A 21221-nucleotide genomic window follows, 5' to 3' on the forward strand; every position below is an offset into this window, starting at 1 on the left:
CTCACACCACAGAATACTACTTAGCTATAAAAAAAAAGAACAAAATAATATATTTCGACGCAACTTAGATGGAGCTGGAGGCCATTATTCTAAGAGAAGTAACTCAGGAATGGAAAACCAAATACCGTATGTTCTCACTTATAAGTGGGAGCTAAGCTATGGGTACACAAAGGCACACATGGATGGTATTAACGTGGAAATTTTGCCCAGGATTTTGTCAGCACATTGTCAGCAACCATCTTTATTTTTAAAACTGACCCTATTTTTGTTAGTAACTACTTCTTTCTGCTTCTGTGCCTCAGCTTATTGCTTACTAACTGGAAAACCTTAAGAGAAACTGCCTTGTTGTCTAAAACCTGCTGCCTTGTCTGAAGTCCTGAGTTACTTCCCCTGCCCCTTCACCTATAAAAACTATGTACTTTTCTTAGCCGGGCTCCAGACTTTTGGGTGTAAACCCTCTGGGCCCGCCATCGTAATAAAGTGTGTTCCTCCGTTCCACTGAGTGCTGCTTGGGTTTCTTGTCAGGTAAGATTTTCCAGAACAGTATAATGGACACTGGAGACTCAGAAGGTGGGGAGGATAAGAGGCCTAGAAGACAGTCCTTAATGCTGCAAAGTACAGTCCTTATGACTTATATTTAGTGTTAAAAGCATATAAGTGTATTGTGGACAATATTTAATGCTGAAAATCATAGTTTAGAAGACTTTTTCACATTTCTGTGGTGTTAAAGTAACATTAAGGCAGATTCTATAGTGTGTACATATATATATTTTTGCAAACTGCACATTTGAATGTCTCTAGAAAATCTGGACTACGCTAGCCAGGGAGTGAACATTATCTATTCAACAGAACATTTAATGAATACTGATACTGATGAAAATCTCTTTCAAATTTCTCACATACTGGCCTCTCAAATTACTTTTGCTTATGATACTATAAAATAAGTGAACTAGAATACTAACTAAAAGTATGCATTGCCTTTTTTATAAGCCAGACACTGTTACCCATGCTAGATCTATGTTATCACAATTTAACTGCAACAACAATCTTGTGAAGTGGACATTAACAGTGTCCCTGTTTCACAGGTGGTAAGTTCAAAGCACAAAAAGATTGAGTAACACATCAGGAGCATGTGATGGATCAAAGATGTGAAGTCCCAGCAGGCTGACTCCAGAGACTACACTCAAACTTTATGATAATCAGTCTTTAGAAAGTCAGCCTCTAGGCCCGGTGGCACGTGCCTGTAATCTCAGCTACTCAGGAGGCTGAGGCAGGAGAATTGCCTGAACCCAGGAGGTGGAGGTTGCGGTGAGCCGAGATTGCGCCACTGCACTCCAGCCTCAGTAACAAGAGCAAAATTCCAACTCAATTAAAAAAAAAAGAAAAAGAAAAAGAAAAAGAAAGTCAGCCTCCATGGCTGGGCATGGTGGTTCACGCATGTAATCCCAGCATTTTGGGAGGCCTGAGGTTAGGAGTTCAAGACCAGCTAGCTAACATGGCAAAACCCCACCTTTACTAAAAATACAAAAATTAGCCACAAGTGGTGGCAGGCACCTATAATCCCAGCTACTCGGGAGGCTGAGGCAGGAGAATCGCTTGAACCCAGCAGGCAGAGGTTGCAGTGAACCAAGATCGCCCATTGCCTGGGTGACAGAACAAGACTCCATTTCAAAAAAGAAAAGAAAATCAGTCGTCTTAAAGTAAAAGTAGCTGCCTGAGGGATATGCTTCGGTGGTATTGGCTGTCAGTAGACCTTAATGTCTACTAAATGTTCACCAATGTCCTAAAAGATCATCATGTACTATAGCCCTCAGGGGTTCCAGGTGTGTGTGCACGTGTGTGTATGTGTGTACACATATATCTCCCAAATGGTACAAACCACTTCATTTGCTTATAACTAAAGGAGAATGCCAGTAAGGAAAGGCTATTAAGCTAGAAATTATTTTGCTTTAAAAGTACGTTCTTATTTTTAAATTTTTTAATGTTTCAAAGTTATCTTTTCAATCAAACATACATAATTTCATCAGCATTACTAGATAAAGCAATTTAGGCAAGTAACACCATGTTTACATTCAATAAACATCATAGCGTTTGTAATAAAAAATTCAGAACTGGACTGAAGAGCTAGAAGCAACACTTTGATCACTGTTAAAAGGACGTAGTCATCATTTCGCAGGCTAAAAATTCAAAGGAGAGCAGACAACATGAGGCAGCATGGAACTCCAAGACTAACCTGGGGTCCTGAATGCCACCTGAGCTGCTCTCTTGCACATTAAAGTGGACAAATGATCTGAACATTTTTCAAAAGAAGACATATAAATGGCCAACAGGTACATGAAAAAATGCTTAACATTAATCATCAGAGAAAAGCAAATCAAAACCATCTTGAGATATCATCTCACCCCAGTTTAAATGGCTACTATGAAAAAGACAAAAAATGATGGATGCTGGCAAGGATGCAGAGAAAGGGGAAACACTCGTATACTGTTGGTGGGAATGTGTATTAGTACAGTCACTATGGAAAACAGAATAAAGATTCCTCAAAAGTCTAAAAATAGATCAACTATATGATCCGGCAATCCTACTGCTACTGCTGGGTATATATTAAAGGAAGCATATCAGTATATCAAAGAGATATCTGTATTCTCACATTAATTGCAGCACTATTCACAATAGCCAAAATATGAAATTAACTTTTGTCCATCAACTGATAAGTGAAAAATTAAATGTGGTATATACACATAATGAAATATTATTCAGCCATTAAAAAGAATAAACTTCCGGGCTGGGTGTGGTGGCTCACACCTGTAATCCCAGTACTTTGGGAGGCCGAGGTGGGTGAATCATGAGGTTAGTTCAAGACCAGACTAGCCAACATGGTAAAATCCTGTCTCAACTAAAAAAATACAAAAATTAGCTGGGCATGGAGGCTCATGCCTGTAATCCCAATTACTTGGGAGGCTGAGGTAGGAAAATTGCTTGAACTGGGATGCAGGAGGCGGAGGGTGCAGTGAGCTGAGATTGCACCACTGCACTCCAGCCTAGGCTACAGAGTGAGATTCCATCTCAAAAATAGAAAAATAAACTTCTATTATTTGCAGCAACATGAATGGAACTAGAGAACATTATGTTAAGTGAAAAAAGCCAGGCACAGAAAGACAAACATCACATGTTCTCACTTATATGTAGAAGCAAAAAAAGTGGGTATCATGGAGATAGAAGACTGACGGTTACCAGAGGTTGGGAAGAATAGGGGGAAGTAAGGGATGAAGAGACGTTGATTAATGGGTACAAAAATAGGTAGAAATAAGTTCTAGTATTCAACAGCACAGGAGGGTGACTATAGTTAATAATTTATTGTATATTTCAAAATAGCTAGAATAGTAGATTTCTAACACACTCAACACAAAGAAATGATAAATAAAGGCGATAGATATCCTGATTACCCCAATTTGATCATTGCACATTGTATGCATGTATCAATACCACATGTACCCCACAAATATGTACAATTATATAAATCAGTTTTAAAAATGAAACAAAAAAGCATTGTCTTCCACCTCCACATCTGGTCCCACTGGAAGATCTTCAGGAGCAGTAACACCCATGGAGCTATCATCTCCTATGATAACAATGTCTTCTGTAGTACCTCCTGAAGGACCGCCTGAGACTGTTTTATAGTTAAACCCTTTTTATAAAGCATATACTCTAAAACAATAACTAAAAGTATAATATAGTAAATATATAAACCAGTAACATAGTTTATTATCAAGTATTATGTACTATACATAACTGTTATATGCTATACTTTTATGTGACTGGCAGTGCAGTAGGTTTGCTTACATATAGGGTCCCCTGGTTGCCCCCAATCCACTTTCTTTCTCTGTCCTGACTGAAAATCAGAGTGCCGTGACTGCTCTGTGGCTCAGCCAGCTGCAGGTTTTCTCTAGTAGGCATGAACCCAAACTAGGGCCTTAAACACTCCAAACACTGATAAAGATATCTAGGTTGTTGCCCAAAACACTGAAGAAAAAAAAACTGGCCCCAGCTCTGAGTCAAATTCCTTTGACCTTCATAAAAACTCCATACCTGACCCCCTCACCACAGGCATACTTAGTATGGTAGAACATTTCTTTTTTCTCAGTTTGTCACAAGGATTGCTGCAACCCTCTGTAAGCAAGTTTTCCTATGCTTTGGAGTGATCACCCTGGCATTCAGTGCTTCTTACTTGGGAATCCCAACCAGCCACATGAGGAAAGTATGGGGAACTGCCTTATGAAAAATTCGCTGGCACTGCTTTTTGGGGCAGTTTCAGCTGCAGGTTTGGCAGAAGGAAACACTACACCAGTATCACTACAACACTGAGTAATACATTGCACTACAGTATTACAACACCTACAATGCTACTAGGTGACAGGAATTTTTAAGCTTCATTATAATATGGGACTACCATCCTATATGTGGTCCATTGTTGACCAAAACATTGTTATGCTTTGCACAACTGTGTAAAGTACCAAAGTTTGTGGGATGCAGAAAAGCACTGCAAAGAGGGACATTTAAAGCATTCAATGCACATACTAATTAAGGGGAAAGAGATCAATTTAGTAATCCAAGCCTCATAAGCAGAAGAAAAATTAGAGCAGACCTCAATGAAATTGAAAACAGCAAACCAGAGAAAACCAAATATGTAGCAAAGTAGAGAAAACCAAATCAAAAGCCAGTTCTTTGAAGAATTCGATAAAATTGATAAGCCTATAACCAGCCTAAGAAAAAAAGAGAGAAGATACAAATTACTAATATCAGAAATAAAATAGGGTCTACCACTACAGACCCTACTGATATTAAAAGGATAAGAAGATGGCTTCCCAGAGCTGGTGGTGCCTTTGTCTCTTGCTCCAGCTAGGGCTCAGGGTCCATCTTCATTGTTCAGTGTTTCCTGCTTCAGGAGGTCCAGGTGACTGTGGCGCAGCATCTGTCACCCTCTGATATACAGGCACTCTGAAATCCATTGCTAAGACTTCAGGACATCGCATCTCAGAAGCCAAAAAATGGCTGCTTACACGCCATGACCAATTCTCAACATGAGTGTAAGGTCTGCAAGATTAAAAATGTTGTCTTGAGGATTCTGGCCAAGACAGCTGACTAGAAGCAGCTAGTGTGTGCTGCTCTCATGGAGAAGAGAGAGTGGCAGGTAAACACTAGCTCTTAAACTAAATCATCCAGGAGGACATACTGGGATTTATCAAGGAAGCAACACAACCCACAGAGAATGGAGAAAAGTGAGACAGGACAACTGCCCATCTGGGAGTGATGCAGAACTAGAGGAGGCACTCCACTGTGGGGGAAATGGTGAGAGAGAGTCCCTGGGGACCCACAGTTCCACCACAGACTATTGCAACTCTGGGCTCAGGAGATCTGGCATGAGATTCCCCACACCAGGGCCTGCAGACTGACACGCAGAGCTCTATGCAGCCTTGGCAGAGCCACCACTCAGACACATGCACGTCTCAGGGATCCAAAGCTCTTGGTACCCCAGCACTAAGCGGCTGCAGCTCCGGTTATAAGGTAGGCCAAGCTCCCCTTACACGCCCCCAGGATAGGGGCCAAATTCACAGGGCTGAGCAACAGATGGGACTGAAGGCTTCACCTCCACTGCACCTCACTTTTCTGGGACTCTAGCATGGCCACCCCAGCCCTGTCTGCGCTCTCAGGCCAGGAATCGCGCTGCATTTCCCTGGAACACAGCTCCCAGAGGCAGCAGGCAGGCTACTATCTTTGCTGCTCTGCAGCCCTGGTTCCAGTTGCCCTCTGGCTCCAGAGAGAGAGACCAGTGACTAGAGACTAACATGGACCCCCAGCCAAGTGCAGCTGTGTACAGAAAAATGATCAGACTGTTTTCCATGTGGTGTTGTAGGAGTTACTAAGAAATTATTTCAGGCAGATAGAGAGGAAAAGGAGTCCTCGGGAATTTTTCATTTTTTAAAGCATCTCCAGAAAAGTTTCTGGTAAAGCCCTGGCTCTTAGAGCCAGGCCAGCCACCTTTGATATCCAAATGAAGACCATTAGCAACTGGATTCACCCAAACATGGTGATTCCCTGGCCTTCTTGCCCTGTCCCCACAAGTTTCTGGCAACATGGCCGCCCCCACCATATCCCCACATGTATAGAACATCATGGTGCCCTGCAATTGCATATTAAAAGGCTAGGGTGGGAGGGCCAGCTTTTTCATGGGCTATGTGAATGACAGGCCTAGTCAAACCAAGCCCCTGAGCCCTGTGGAAATCAGACATCGCCTCCTCCAGCCTCTGCATATATACCTGGCTGGCACATGGGGACCTTTTGGTCTTTGGAGCCTCCCCTCCCTTTGTCGCTGTATGGGGGAGACTCTTCCTTCTTCCTTTTTCTTTCTTGCCTATAAAACACTCTGCTCCTTAAAACCACTCCATGTGTGTCTATATCATTTAGTGTCATTTTATCTAAACTGGCATGAGAGCTAAGAATCCTGGTGTTCTCTACTCATTGGCATGGTTATAATTTTGGTGTATTGGCCGGGAGAGGAAATTCAATCATCTGACTGGTGAGTATGGAGCGGATTTCAACTTTAAACCTGTCCATTAATCTCAAGGCTCTCTTCCAGCTACCCTGTCACCAAATTTTCTTTGTCTTTTTATCCGCAATCTCCAAGTGCAGGAATCTTTATAGTTCAGGGAAACAGATCTGTTAGAAAAGATTGCAAATTGTGGTAGGCAATAACTCAATATCTATCTCTACAGTTTCTCTGGTGAGTGCAAGGTCTTTTAGGCTGATTGACTGTACCATGGCCTGCACTTACACCTCTGGAGGGCCTTACAGAATTAGAAAACATGAAGTAACTGAAAGACCATGAAAAGTGGAAAAACAATCACCCCTGTGGTGCCTTACTAACTTGAGACATTCTTCTCTTGTTTCTTACTCTGGCTTTAATTGACAAGGCCATTAGACTTTGTAACCAACCTTGGTCAACCTCGTGACCCCAGACCCTACAACCCCCTCCCAGCTTGCAAAAACCTGCCCTAAAGTTACTTCTATAATTTTCCACTGCTTACCCCAAACCTATGAAACCAACTCCTATCCCACCGCCCTCCATCTTTTCGGACTCAGCCCACCCACACCTAGGTGAATAAACAGCCATGTTGCTCACACACAGCCTGTTTGGGGGGAGGGTCTCTTCATTCACAGGGAGCATTTTAACAGCAAGCACATGGTATTCTTAGTCACTTCGTAGAAATCAGGCTCTAGGCCTCTTCTGAGAACGGGAAGTGTCTGCTTTCAACAGTTAGGAGTAAAATGTCTTTAGCAGCCAAATTTTAGTCCCGATATTGTCCCATCAGTGGGAAAATGGCCATTCGGTTCCTGTGTTCTTTTAAGGCATCTATTCTGTCTCCAATTAAGATAGTACTTAATCAGGAAGGGAATTTTAAGCTCAGAAATTAACCAGAACTGTTTTCTTTTAAGGGCAAGTGCTTTAGCATGAGCCATAATAGCAGGCAGTCTAAGCACATTGCCTCTGTTAAAGGAGCCTTGCCCAAAGGTGACACAGTCTCTCCAGAGATCTGTTTTTTGGGGAGCCAGGCAAATCACACGGGTTCTATGACGTCACAGGGAAATCACACAAGGAGGATAAGCTAAGGCTGCATAGGTATGCACGGTTAGCCCCCATCACTTAGTTCATGCAGTTCTGTGGCTTGGAGGACCACACCTATAACCATGGCAGGGGCATATCTTAAAAAGTGCCAAGACCCAGAAACTGGGGAGGTAAGACATTCAGAGGACACTTCCTTTCTTCTCCACTCTGGGTCATACGGAAAGGAAGGAGACCAAGAAGATACTTTAATTCTCACTTCTTTTTCTAAAGGGGTAATACATTATGTTAAGCTTGCACCCCCCCCGGAATGCACTCTGAAACACTGGATTAACCTTAGAACTTTAAAGAAAGCAACTTGGGCAGGGCATGGTGTAACACATGGTGTAACACATTACACAACTGTAATCCTAGCACTTCAAGAGGCCGAGACAGGCAGACCACAAGGTCCAGATATTGAGACTGTAAGGCCGGTTGCCTTGCCGGGAGTCAAACGGACACATTCAACACTCTCAGCACCTGATAACGGCGTCATCACCCAAGCTCATTATCTGGCTTCCCCACGTAGCTTCCCCACACCCACCTCTGCATACCATGCCCTAGCCCACACTCAGCACTAAATTACGCATCCAACCTCCAGCCCGCTGTTAAAAAACCCTGCAGAGAAATTTTTTTAAAAAGCCCCATCCCCTGCCCAGCAACAGCCTGCCCCTTACGCCCCTGGCAGGCCTGCGTACCCAAGGTCCCGCCCGCCTACCAATGGCAGCTAATTTCATGTACTTCCTACTTTAACACCATGTACTTCCTGCTCCTCAACAGCCAATAGAAATGCCTTCTCTTTGTTTCCCCAGTAGTCAATCAAGGCCCACTTACCCAAGGTCCCACCCGCCTACCAATAGCAGCTAGTTTCATGTACTTCCTACTTTAACTCCAGGTACTTCCTGCTCCTCAACAGCCAACAGAAATGCCTTCGCTTGTTTCCCCAGTAGCCAATCAATTGCCTGCCCTCCCCATAAAATCCCGCACCCTGGACAGCCGGGTGCGACTTCTCTAGCCCCCCACTTGGACCACTGAACGTCGCCTGGGAGCTGAATAAATTAGCTTCTCACTTTTTTATACTTGCCTCAGTCTCCTCATTTTACCTCGGCAATAAATCTTACAGAGACCATCCTGGCCAACATGGCCAGGAAAATCATCCCTTTGAAAATACCTGGTACACTCATGGTTAAGACACCCCATCTCTACTAAAAATACAAAAATTAGCTGGGTATGATGTTGCACACCTGTAGTCCCAGCTACTCAGGAGGTAGAGGTAGAAGAATCACTTGAACTTGGGAGGCAGAGGTTGCAGTGAACTGAGATGGTGTCCCTGCACTCCAGCCTGGAGACAAAGACTTCATCTCAAAAATAAATAAATAAGAGCAACTTTTTTTTTTCCTTTTGCGAAAGAGCATGGCATTCCTACTAAACTTTTTGCAAACACTGTAAAACCAACCCAGCTCTGTTAGCAACCATATTGGGCAGGCCCATGGAAAACAGTTCCTCAAAATTAAAAAAGTAACTTTCAGGGAAATCATTTGAGGGTCCCCCTTATTTTCGGCCCCTTCAAGTTCCTTTCTCATTGCAGGACCTTAGGCAAGTATAGGGAGACTTAACGCCAATTTTCTGACGACCCTAATAGGTACATAGAAGCTTTCCAAAATTTAACTCAGGTATTTTACCTCACACAGAGGGATGTTATGTTATGGCTAAGTCAAATCTTCACTGCAGCTAAAACTGGCAGCTCTGCAAGCAGAATAGAATCTTGGAGATAAGCAATATGTCTCCTAAAGTAAACCAAAAGGGAAAAGAAAAAATAGGGAAGGCAAAGAAGTAGGGAAAACACCATTCCTAGTAGGAAGAAAGGCATTACCTCTTAACAACCCTAATTCCATTCCTTTCTATGGTGTTTTTCCTTCTTTCTCAGTTTAAAATGGCCTTTATCTCTTTTATCATGTTCTTCTAACCTAGAAAAAGTTAATTTTCCAATGTTTGGCTTAAAGTTGAGCTAGGGGGAAGGGAACCCAAAAGCCTAATACACCAGCGAAAGGGTAAAAATTTCTTACCAGTTGGGCTTTTGGCTTCTCTCTCCCTATGCAAATGGGTAAAAGGGATAAGGATCACTGTTTATGTTCTCTGTAAATGTATAATTAATAAAAAAAGTAAGGTTGGGCTTAAGCTGTAGACAATCTGGTGTGCTCTGCATGTCTTTCTGTATGGTTCTGTTAAATAAAGTGTATCTTGGGTTAGGATAAGAAAGGGTATCTTAGGTTAGGCCCAAGACCTTATGCAGGCCCAGGACCCCATAAGCCTGCTGTTCAAGCCAGCCAAAAAAAACGGTCAGTAACAAACTTGACTGCAGGCCTCCATCTTGTTTCATGTCCTTGGAAACATAATCTGTAACCACGTGGTGGCAATATTTTGTTTTAGTCTCCACCATTTTACAGTGGTGGCTGTCGTCTGCTAAATCAGATAAACCAGTTTGTCAATCTGGGTAGTGCCAGCTGATCCATCAAGGGAGAGTTTACAAAATATCTTAAACTCTAATCTCAAGAGCAGTTTAGGAAGAGTCAAAATCTTGTAGCCTCCAGCTGTATGGCTCCTGGACTTCCTAGGTTTCTAATCCTGTGGCTAGTTTCTTAGGTCTGGTCCCCAAGCAAAAGGGAAGTATATCTTGGGAAGCAGCTGTTATCCTCTTTGTTTTACACTATATAGACTGTAAACCAGTCTCCATCCAAAGTTGGTTCGGCCTATGTCCAGGATGAGCAAGAACAGCTTGGGGGCTAGAAACAAAATGGAATCGTTTGGGTCACTGCCCTTCACTTTCTCAGTCACAATTTTGCAAATGATAGTTTCAAAAGCTGCCTATCATCCCTTTGAAAATAACTGGTACACTCATGGTTAAGTCATAACCTAATTAAGGCTCACAGGTTTCACCATTGAGGTCACTTTTTGTAAAGTTCAAAAGCTGAAAATCTTAACTGCTTGGCATGGCTAAAGTCAAGTAACAAGGAATTTAAAAGGATTTTCTTAAGAAGAACTCAGCTTAATTAAAAGTGGATATTCAAGTTAGAGATATATTTAAAAGGCTTTTATGTTCTTTCTCTTCTTGAATCTTGTTTTTCTGGAAAAAGTCTCTTTTTTTTGCCCTTTAAGTCATCATTTTGGCAAAATAATTTATGGCAATCCAGAAATTGTCCTTCCTAATGCCTGGCTTTTTGGATGGTTCAGAGGACCCCTAAAACATTCAGAAAATAGATAAACAGGATTATTTAACGTGTTTAGTCACATGAGATTGCCAAAATGATATCCAGTCTTCTTTATGTCACATTTTAGTGAATATAAATTTATGTTCCAAAATTGTATGGGATTTCTAAAATTCTAACGTCTTAAGCATATGCTGTCAATCATAATTAAGGGCAAAGTTATTGTAAACCACGAAAATAAATAAACTTCTTTGTCAGTCATGTTTTTAACTATCCTGAAAATTTTGTCATTCGCAGACAATTGTTGTCTTGCTTGGTTCCTTCGCAAAAGATAATCAAGCTATATTAAGGACTTTAACAGGTATTCTCCAATATAGGTTTTTAATAGTTTTTAAGATTGTAACATTGGAATAGAGAAAGAATGTATGGGACTCAGCAAGAACTAACATGTTCACAAGTATCAAGCAAAACAAGAGTTAACAAAGTGGACTGCACTCAGAAAGTGTAAGCAACCTTTTAAACTTTTGCTTGGACTATTGTTGATCCTTGTTTTGTTTTTCAGAGTCAAGGAAACTTATTTTAAACTATTTATGGCCTTTAATAATTGAGCAAGGTGTACTCCTGTGAACAAAATTTGGAGCATGTTCACTTTTCTCCGCCTGGTTCCTCTAGAATTTGGAGACTATCTGTAAGTAATTTTAACTTAAGGCAATATAGTTGTTTGTATCAGTGCAATAAGAATCCATTTTTCTTGGTCAACAGAACACAATTGGAAAAACTGGTTATTTTTCCAAGGCTTTGACTGAAAAGTGTGTTTCCCTTTAAGGAATCAAGCTTGACATGCTGAGCCAATAAAAGCCCCTTGGGGAGAACTGGCCTCATACCTCGTCTGCACAGTCCCTGCACAGGGTTCCTAACCCATGGTCAGTAAAGAATGTCACTTTCTAACAGGTCTGGGAGCTCTAAGTTTATCTTGGGACCTCAAGAGGAGAGGATCACCCAACTCACAGGTATTAAAAGATACAAACCAATGGCTACGCTTGGCTTTAAAAGTCTTATCTGAAATTCCTTGGAGAACAGAGTTTCATCAAAGTCAATCCAAAAGGCCTATGTAAAAATAAACATTCTTGCTGTATGTACTTCATGCAAATAATCAGGCCAACTGTAAGATTAAAGTTTATTCATAATCAGTTTGTATCAAAAATGAGGACTGGACAAAAAATTTTGCTTCAAGGCTTATCATACATTTGTCATTAAATCCTAGTCTCATTAATCGTTTTAAAGCTTTTTGCCTACATTTTAGACTAACCCTGCTTATTCCTGTGAATCAAGTGGTAATCTTCTGCAGCTTGAAAAAAAAAAAAAACAAAAACGGATAGATAACATAAAAATGTGAATTAGTATGTTAGTTGTGGGCAATTATCTTGCAAATTCTGCCAGGTAATGAAAGTGAGTAAGGTGCACATAACCAGGAAGTTTCTTTGGGAAAATAAAACAAAGGAACTTTATAAACACCCAAAGGGGAATTCTGTATCTTAGCAAGTAAAATTTTAGATGGAAATTACCTACCAAACCACACTTGGGGGAACTGCTGTCCTTACTCTACTATTTGCAATAGGGTTATACATGGTAGCACCTTCTAACTGAAATATCAGTTTCCACTGCTATCATATTTTGCTTAATTAGTATCCTTATAGCAGGGATAATAGTTACTGACAAAAAGAAAGCATGGAAGTTTTTACTGTCACTGAGTCTGTTGGGACTTTTTATTGGGTTTAGTGATGCAGTTTTAAAAGAAACATGCTGCTTTTGGATTAACACCTCTAATAAAGTAGAGGAAAATCTACAGGTACTCAAAAATCAAATCAAAATTATTAACAGACTCAGGGAAAATGCTGGCTTCAGCCCCAGGTGGCTACAATCCCTCTTTAATAGATTCCAGTCTTCTCTGTGGAATTGGCTTATTAAGCCCTCTCTTACTTATATGTCTTATATTGATAGTTGGACCCTGTATACACAATACTGTAACTGAAATTGTTTCTTCTCACCTAGAAGCAATCAAACTCCAAATGGTGCTGTAAACTGAACCACACATGGACATGTCATTCTTTCAAAGACCCTTAGATACCAGGAGGCGCTCTAGCTGCTTTTCCCCATTCAACACCCCTTTTCAGGAAGTAGCCAGAAAGAGTCGTTGCCCAAAACCCCCTAAAAGCAGTTAGTGTGGCATCGCCACAAATGTGAATGTTGTAGGAGTTACTAAGAAATTATTTTAGGCAGATTGAGGAGAAAAGGGGTCCTTGGGAAGTTTCCATTTTTTAAAGCATCTACAGAAAAGTTTCTTGTAAAGCCCCGGTAGAGCCAGGCCAGCAATCTTTGATATCCAAATGCTGGCCACTAGAAACTGGGTCCACCCAAACATGGCTTCTTGCCCTTTCCTCACATGTGCAGAACATCAGGGTGCCCTGCAACTGCATATTAAAAGGCTAGGGTAGGAGGGTCACCTTTTTTGAGGGCTATGTGAATGACATGCCTAGTCAAACCAATCCCCTGAACCCTGTGGAAATCAAACATCGCTTCCTCCAGCCTCTGCATATATACCTGGCTGGTATCCACCACGCTTGGGGACCTCTTTCAGCTTTGGAGCCCCACCTCCTGTCTCTGTACGGAAGAGCCTCTTCCTTCTGCCTTCTCTTTTCTTGCTTGCTTATTAAATGCTCTGCTCCTTAAAGCCACTCCACGTGTGTCCGTGTAATTTTGTGTCGTTTTATTTAAACCAGCATGAGGGCCAAGAACCCTGGTTTTCTCCACTCATTGGAGCCATATCAATGGGTCCCGACCCCCACTGCTCCTCGATGTGCAGGTCCTCTTGTCCTGGGACCACAGCTACCTGCAACTGCATTTTCAGGCAGACAGAGCTCCCGGAAAGAGCAGGCAGGCCACTATTTTTGCATCTCTACAGCTCGCATTCCTGCTTTTCATAGATTTGAGAGGGAGCACAGGGCAGCTGACTTACCAGAAAAGCAGCCAGGCTGTTTTCTATGAGGCTCCTTGCCCCCACTGCTCCTCACAAGGCAGGGCCTCTGGACATGGGCTCCCAGCACAACCACTCTCCCTGTGCCTAAACATTTAGGCTGGAGGCAGCTCTTTCTTTGGGGAGGATATCCCAGAGACAACCCAGAGCCCCTCTGCCACTGCAGCTTCAGTGGCACCACCCATACTGCCCTTGGAATTGGGAAGGAATGAAGGGCCTGGTGACTACACAGGTACTTTCAGCACACCACAGCCATCATACAGAGAGAAGTCCAGTCTCTCTTTCCCTTGAGCCCCCGCTACCCTTCACCAGACAGGGACCCTGGCTTGGGACAGCAAAACTGGGGAAGAAGACCCTTAATCCCCTTAAGCTTCAAACACCCCTTCCCCCTGACTTCTACATTGCATTTAAATAGGAGAAGTAAAGGCTGGCAGACTGCCACCCTTAATCGCACTCCTGTAGATCACAGGCATGGTATGGAGGAATCTTTCCAGAAGGCATTGTTTTTGCTTAAACACCATGAAACCCCAACCTAGTCACAAACCCCACACATACTTCATGGATCAAGACCCCTTCACATGTAATTCTAGAATTGTAAGCCTTTAAGCCTTTAAAAGGGTAAGGATTGGTAGGGCGCAGTGGCTCATGCCTATAATCCCAGCACTTTGTGGGGACAAGGCAGGCAGATCATAAGGTCAGGAGATAGAGACCATCCCGGCCATGGTGAAACCCAGTCTCTACTAAAATACAAAAAATTAGCCGGGCTTGTTGGCGCATGCCTGTAGTACCAGCTACTCAGGTGGCTGAGGCAGGGGAATCACTTGAATCCAGGAGAAGGAGGTTTCAGTGAGCCAAGATCGTGCCACTGCATTCCAGCCTGGCAAAAGAGCAAGACTCCGTCTCAAAAAAATAAATAAATAAATGAAACAAAAAATAAAATAAAATAAAAGGGCAAGGATTTTCTTTGTTGAGGAGCTTGGCTGTTAAGGTATTTTCACCTGCTGCAGCTCCCAGCTGAATAAATCACCACTTCCTTCCCTGTTCAGTGTTCGAGAGGTTTGTTTGCTGCCACTCCTGCTTCAGAACTGCCATCCCACCCTTGGCTGAGCATTCCTATTGGTAGTGGCTCTGCATTTCCCTGGTGTGGAGCTCCCAGGGGCAACCAACAGCCCCTCTGCCATTGATACTGCTGTGGCTCGTGCCCTTGCTGCCCTTATACTGGGGTAGGGGCAAAGAGTCTAAGAGCTTTACTCATGTTCCAGCATGCCAGTCACCATATGGAGAAAAACCCAGTCTCTCCCTGTGAGCCCTCTTACCCAAGTGGAGCCCCTGGCTCAGGCCAGAAGCACAGCCACCCCACCCACCACTGCCACTGCAATGGTACTACCCTTGATGCCCTCAGACTGAGTAAGGAACAAAGACCCTGAATGCTTTACCCATACATCCAGCAAGCTACAGCTGCTCTAAGCTGCAATCTGTCTCTCCTATGAACCTCCCACACCCCCTGTTCATTACTAGGCAGGGCCCTCAGCTTGGGACCACAATGCAGCCACCCCACTCTGGGCCAGTCGCACTGATTCATAGTGGCTTGGCATTTCTCTGGGATGGAGACCCAAAAGACAAGTAAAAGGGACTCTGCCATAGACACTGCCAAGTTCCTGGCCCCTGCTGCCTCCAAGCTAGGGAGGGAACATAAAGTCTAAGCTCACCCCAAGACTGTGGTGTGCAGCTCGGGAGTGCCATACTGAGATCTGCAGCCAGCATTCAAGTGGAAGAGGAGCCCACACTTCCAGAGCACTGAGAGGGAGCATGGCTGTAATTGTAAGGAAACACAGAAAAGCCAAGTGGCTGAGCAAGGGCCTACCAACCGGCCATTACACTTAAGCACCACCTACTAGATCACAGCACAAACTTCAACACCAGAAACACTTTGTTAACAAACGACAAGAATTCAACTACAAATAAAGACCCTGCACAAAGCCTCAGGGCTCTGAAAACACCCTGAAAAGAAGTCAACTGACTGTACTCAAATTTCACCACAGTTAAGGCAACACCAGCTCATATAGATGAGATAGAACCAGCATAAGAACTCAGCAATTCAAAAAGCCAGAGTGTCTTTCCTCCAAACAACTGTACTACTTCCCCAGCAAAGGGTTCTTAACTAGGCTGACATGGATGAAATGACAGACACTGAATTCAGAATATGGATAGGAATGAACATCAATGAGATTCAGAAGAAAGTCGAAGTCCAATCCAAGGAATCGAAGGATTACAATAAAATGATACAGGACCTGAAAGATGAAATGGCTGTTATAATAAAGAACTAAATTGATCTGATAGAGCTTAAAACACACTGCAAGAGGGCGGGGTGCCATGGCTCACGCCTGTAATCCCAGAACTTTGGGAGGCCGAGGTGGGTGGATCACAAGGTCAGGAGATTGAGACCAACTTGGCCAACTTGGTGAAACCCCATCTCTACTAAAGATACAAAAATTAGCTGGGTGTGGTGGCACATGCCTGTAATCCCAGCTACTTGGTAGGCTGAGGCAGGAGAATTGCTTGAACCAGGAAGTCGGAGGTTGCAGTGAGCAGAGATCATGCCACTGCACTCCAGCCTGGGAGACAGAGCAAGACTCCTTTTCAAAAAAAAAACAAAAAAAAAAACCCTACAATAATTTCATAATACAATCACAAGTATTAACAACAGAATAGAGCAAGCTTAAGAAACAATCTCAGAACTCAAAGACTGGTTCTCCAAACTAAATCAGAAATCAGACAAAGACAAAATTAAAAAGAATGAACAAGGCCTCCAAGAAATACAGTATTATGTAAATAGACAAAATTTATGACTCACTGGTGTCCCTGAAAGAAAACAAGCAACTTGGAAAACATATTTGAGGATATCACTGACAAAAATTTCCCCAGATTCAATAGGGAGAGGCCAACATTCAAATATAAGAGATGCAGAGAACTCCTGCAAGATACAAGATGATGATTCCCAAGACATTATTATGAGATTCTCCAAGGTTGACATGAAAAAAAATATTAAAGGAAGCAAGAGGGAAGGGGCAGGTTACCAACAAAGGGAAGCCAGCAGGCTAACAGCAGACCTTTCAGCAGAAACCCTGCAAGGTAGAAGAGACTGGGGGCCTATTCTGAGCAGTCTGAAAAAGAAGAAAATTCAACCAAAGAATTTCATATCTGGTCAAACTAAGCTTCATAAGTGAAGGAGAAATAAAAATCTTTTTCAGACAAGAAAATGCTAAGGGAATTTGTTACCACCAGACCTGCTTTACAAGAAGTACTACTTCAGAGCATGCTAAATATGGAAACAAAAGAACATTACACACCACCACAAAAACACACAAGTATATAGACCATTGACACTACAAAGCAACCACACAGTAAAGTCCTCCCTAACTCGTTCTATGAGGCCAGCATCACCCTGATACCAAAATCTGGCAGAAACACAACAAAAAAGAGAAAGCTTCAGGCCAATATCCTTGATGAATGTAGATGCAAAAATCCTCAACAAAATACCAGCCAACCAAATCCAGCAGCACATCAAAAAGCTAACCCACTATGATCAAGTAGGCATTATCTCTGGGATGCAAAGTTGCTTCAACATATACAAATTAATCAATGTGATTCATCATATAAACGGAACTAAAAACAAAAATCACATGATCACCTCGATAGATGCAGAAAAGGCTTCTGATAAAATTCAACATTCCTTCATGTTAAAAACCCTCAACAAACTAGTTAAAAGGAACATAACTCAAAATATTAAGTGCCATCTATGACAAACCCATAGCCAACATCACAGCAGAAGCTGGAAGCATTCCCCTTGAGAACTGGAACAGGAAAGGATGCCCATTCTCTCCACTCCTATTCAGCATAGTACTGGAAGTCTTACCCAGAACAATCAGACAACAGAAAAAAATAAAAGGCATCAAATGGGAAGAAAGGAAGTTAAACCAACTCTGCTTGCAGATTATTAACTTCTATACCTAGAAACCCCAGTCTCTGTCCAAAAGATCCTAGATCTGATAACTTCAGCAAAATTTCAGGATACAACAATGTATAAAGAAGTCAGTTGTATTTCTATACACTGATAATGTACAAGTTGAGAGCCAAGCCAAAAATGCAATTCTATTCACAATAGCCACAAAAAGAAGAAAATATCTAGGAATACAGCTAGCCAGGGAGGTGCAAGAATTCTACAATCAGAATTACAAAACACTGCTCAAAGAAATCAGAGATGACACAAACAGATGGAAAAAACATTCCATGCTCATTAATATGAACAATCAGTATCATTAAAATGGCCATACTGCCCAAGGCAATTTATATATTCAATGGCATTCCTATCAAATTGCCAATGTTATTCTTCACAGAATTAGAAACATGATATTAAAATTCACATGGAATCCAGGTGCAATGGCTCACACCTGTAATTCCAGCACTTTGGGAGGCTGAAGCAGGTAGATCACCTGAGATCAGGAGTTTGAGACCAGCCTGACCAACATGGCAAAACCCCATCTCTACTAAAAACACAAAAATTAGCCGGACATGGTCGTGGGCACCTGCAATACAAGCTACTCAGAAGGCTGAGGCAGGAGAATCACTTGAACCCAGGTGGCAGAGGCTGCAGTGAGCCAAGATCATGCTACTACACCCCAGCCTGGGCAACAGAGCAAGACTCCATCTCAAAAAAAAAAAAAAAAAAAAAAGAGAGAGCGAGAAGAATGCAAAAAACATCTATTAACTGTAAGACAATTTCAAAAGTTGTAGCGATTTCAAAAGCTGCAATTAGAATATCAGAAAAAAATGAAATATAAGAAATACGTAAACAACGGCCCAGATTTTCCAAAATTAATGAAACATACCAAACCAGAGATTCAAGAAGGTCAGAGAACACCAAACAGCATAACTATCAAAAAATTAACACCTAGACATATTATATCAAACTGTAGAAAAGCAAAGACAAAAATCCTTAAATCAGCCAGAAAGAGGAAAAAAAATCTTACATATAGAAATGCAAGTATAATTACTTAGCAGAGTTTTAATCAGATATCATGCAAATAAGAGTGGAGTGAAATATTTAGTGCTGAAAAAAATATCAACTTAGAATTCTATACTCTGCAATATTATCCTTCAGAAATGAAGTAGAAATACTTTTCAGACAAAAAAAAAAATTGAGGGAATTTGTTGCCAGCAGACCCACATTGCAAGAAATGTTAAAAGACATTATTCAGCTGGGCGTGGTGGCTCATGCCTGACCAACATGGTGAAACCGCATCTCTAATAAAAATACAAAACTAACCGGGCATAATAGCTGGTGCCTGTAATCCCAGCTACTTGGGAGGCTGAGGCAGGAGTATCACATAAACCCGGAAGGCAGAGGTTGCAGTGAGCTGAGTTCATACCGCTGCACTCACCAGCCTGGGCTACAGAGTGAGACTCCATCACAAAGGAAAAAAAAGACATTATTCACAGAAAACAGAACGTAGGTTAGAAACTCACATCTACGTAAACAAAGGAAGAGGGCTGGGCATGGTGGCTCACATCTGTAACCGCAGCTCTTTGGGAGGCTGAGGCAGGAGGATCGCTCTGCTAAGCCCTTCACCTTTAATTCATTTAATTCTGAGAACAACCCTTTAAGATAAATACTATTATTCTTCCCATTTTAGACTGTGACAACGAAGATAAAGAGAGGTTAAGTAATTTGGGCACCCAGTAATCTGAAGCCAGACAGCAGGGCTTCAGCACTCCAGTCCTTTCAAGGCCACTGCAAGTCCCTGAGCAGGCCCACTCCTCCCTTGGTGCAGCCCCCTTGTTCTTAATGCAGCACACTCCTTCAGCCCTTTCTCCACTAGCCCCGCCATCCACCCTGCTTTCCCCACCAGTCTCTAGTTCCAAACTCACCAAAAACTTTCCCTAAAGGAAAAGCTGTCTGGCAGAACAACCATTTTCCCGGCATGATGAACCCAGGCAGCCTCACCTCTGCCCTCCCTGTTCCACATCCCTCTAACTTGGAGAGTCTAATCCACACCATGTGACTCTAAATGTCTTTGAGGGTGTAAATATAAAGATCACCCAGAAAGGGCTTAAAATGTATTTTTCATGAAGGCTGCCCTCTTGAAACCTCTCAAAGACCAGAATGTCATTGCCAATGGGCTATAAGAAACTATGATCGGCCAGGCGTGGTGGCTCACGCCTGTAATCCTAGCACTTTGGGAGGCCGAGGTGGGTGGATCACCTGAGGTCAGGAGTTCAAAACCAGCCTGGCCATCATGGTGAAACCCCATCTTTAAAGAAAAAAAAAAAAAAGACTATGATCAAGTGTGCAGAGCAGGAAGGAAGGAAGGAGTGAAGGGTATGAGAATGGGGAAGGCAAACAGGAAGAGGTAATTAAGAGCTATTGACCACTAGCAATATGTACTATGGATTAAACAGTGCCCCTCCAAAATTCATATGTTGGAGCCCTATTGCTACCATGGTATTTGGAGATGATGCCTTTGCAAGATAATCAGGTTTAGATAGGGTCATGACAGTGGAGTCTTTGTGGTGATTGGTGTCTTTGTAAAAAGAGATTATTATGCTCTCTCTCTGCCACGTGAAGATGCAGTGAGAATGCAGTGAACAAGCCTGGAAGAGAGCCCCCACCAGAATCTGCCCGTGCTGGTAACCTGATATTGGACATCAGCTTTCAGAGAGTGAGAAATAAATTTCTGTTGTTTAAGTCACCAGTCTACGGTATTTTGTTATGACAGCTCCAGGAGACTAAGACAGTAGGTATATTACATATTACTTTATTTAATTTCCAAATATCTATATTTGTTTTTTTGAACTTAGATTCAATTGCCTAAGAACTACAAAGCCACTGCTTTTATCCCCACAATGTCTCCTCCTACAGAGGACAAGGAATCTATAACTTGACTCTGATTCTGACTCATGGTAACTAAATATTTCCCTTGGATGAGTTCTTAATCTCCTCTAAACCCAAGTTGACTCTTCTGACATTAAAAGATTGAAACAGGATTCTCTCTAAAGTGCTTTTGCTGCATAGAGATTATTTAAAATTCATTAAAGAGATAAAAAATACAGAGATTATTTAGAACACAAGAGGATTTTATCTTCATGTTCCAAAAAAGGTATCCTTTAAACTATGCTATAAATTACAAAGCAGAACAAAGTCAAAATAAACTATTATTTTATATTATGACTCTAGATCTTACCAAATCATTTAGGGCAGACAAAAGCGTCAAGAGCCATTACTGAATGTGCTGATGTGGTCACTGGACTCAGCCAGCCACTC

The 21221-nt window shown here is 42.2% G+C and overlaps 1 protein-coding gene across 24 annotated transcripts in view; it reads right to left on the minus strand.

The window, feature by feature from the left end:
* The window catches only part of ZFAND4 (zinc finger AN1-type containing 4), a 73673-nt gene that overhangs the window by 40860 nt on the left and 11592 nt on the right, over positions 1-21221 (minus strand). Inside the window, exon 1 of one of the 24 annotated variants that reach the window (XM_054242828.2) lies at positions 19227-19339. The exons of the other annotated variants lie outside the window; for them this stretch is intronic. Within the exon in view, the coding sequence (XP_054098803.1) occupies positions 19227-19233 (7 nt within the window). The 5' untranslated portion in view covers positions 19234-19339. Of the gene's footprint in view, positions 1-19226; positions 19340-21221 lie in introns of those variants that run through there. 24 annotated transcript variants of the gene reach the window in all.

Source organism: Callithrix jacchus, chromosome 12 (genome assembly GCF_049354715.1).
Source record: "Callithrix jacchus isolate 240 chromosome 12, calJac240_pri, whole genome shotgun sequence".
Taxonomy (NCBI): Eukaryota; Metazoa; Chordata; class Mammalia; order Primates; family Cebidae; genus Callithrix; species Callithrix jacchus.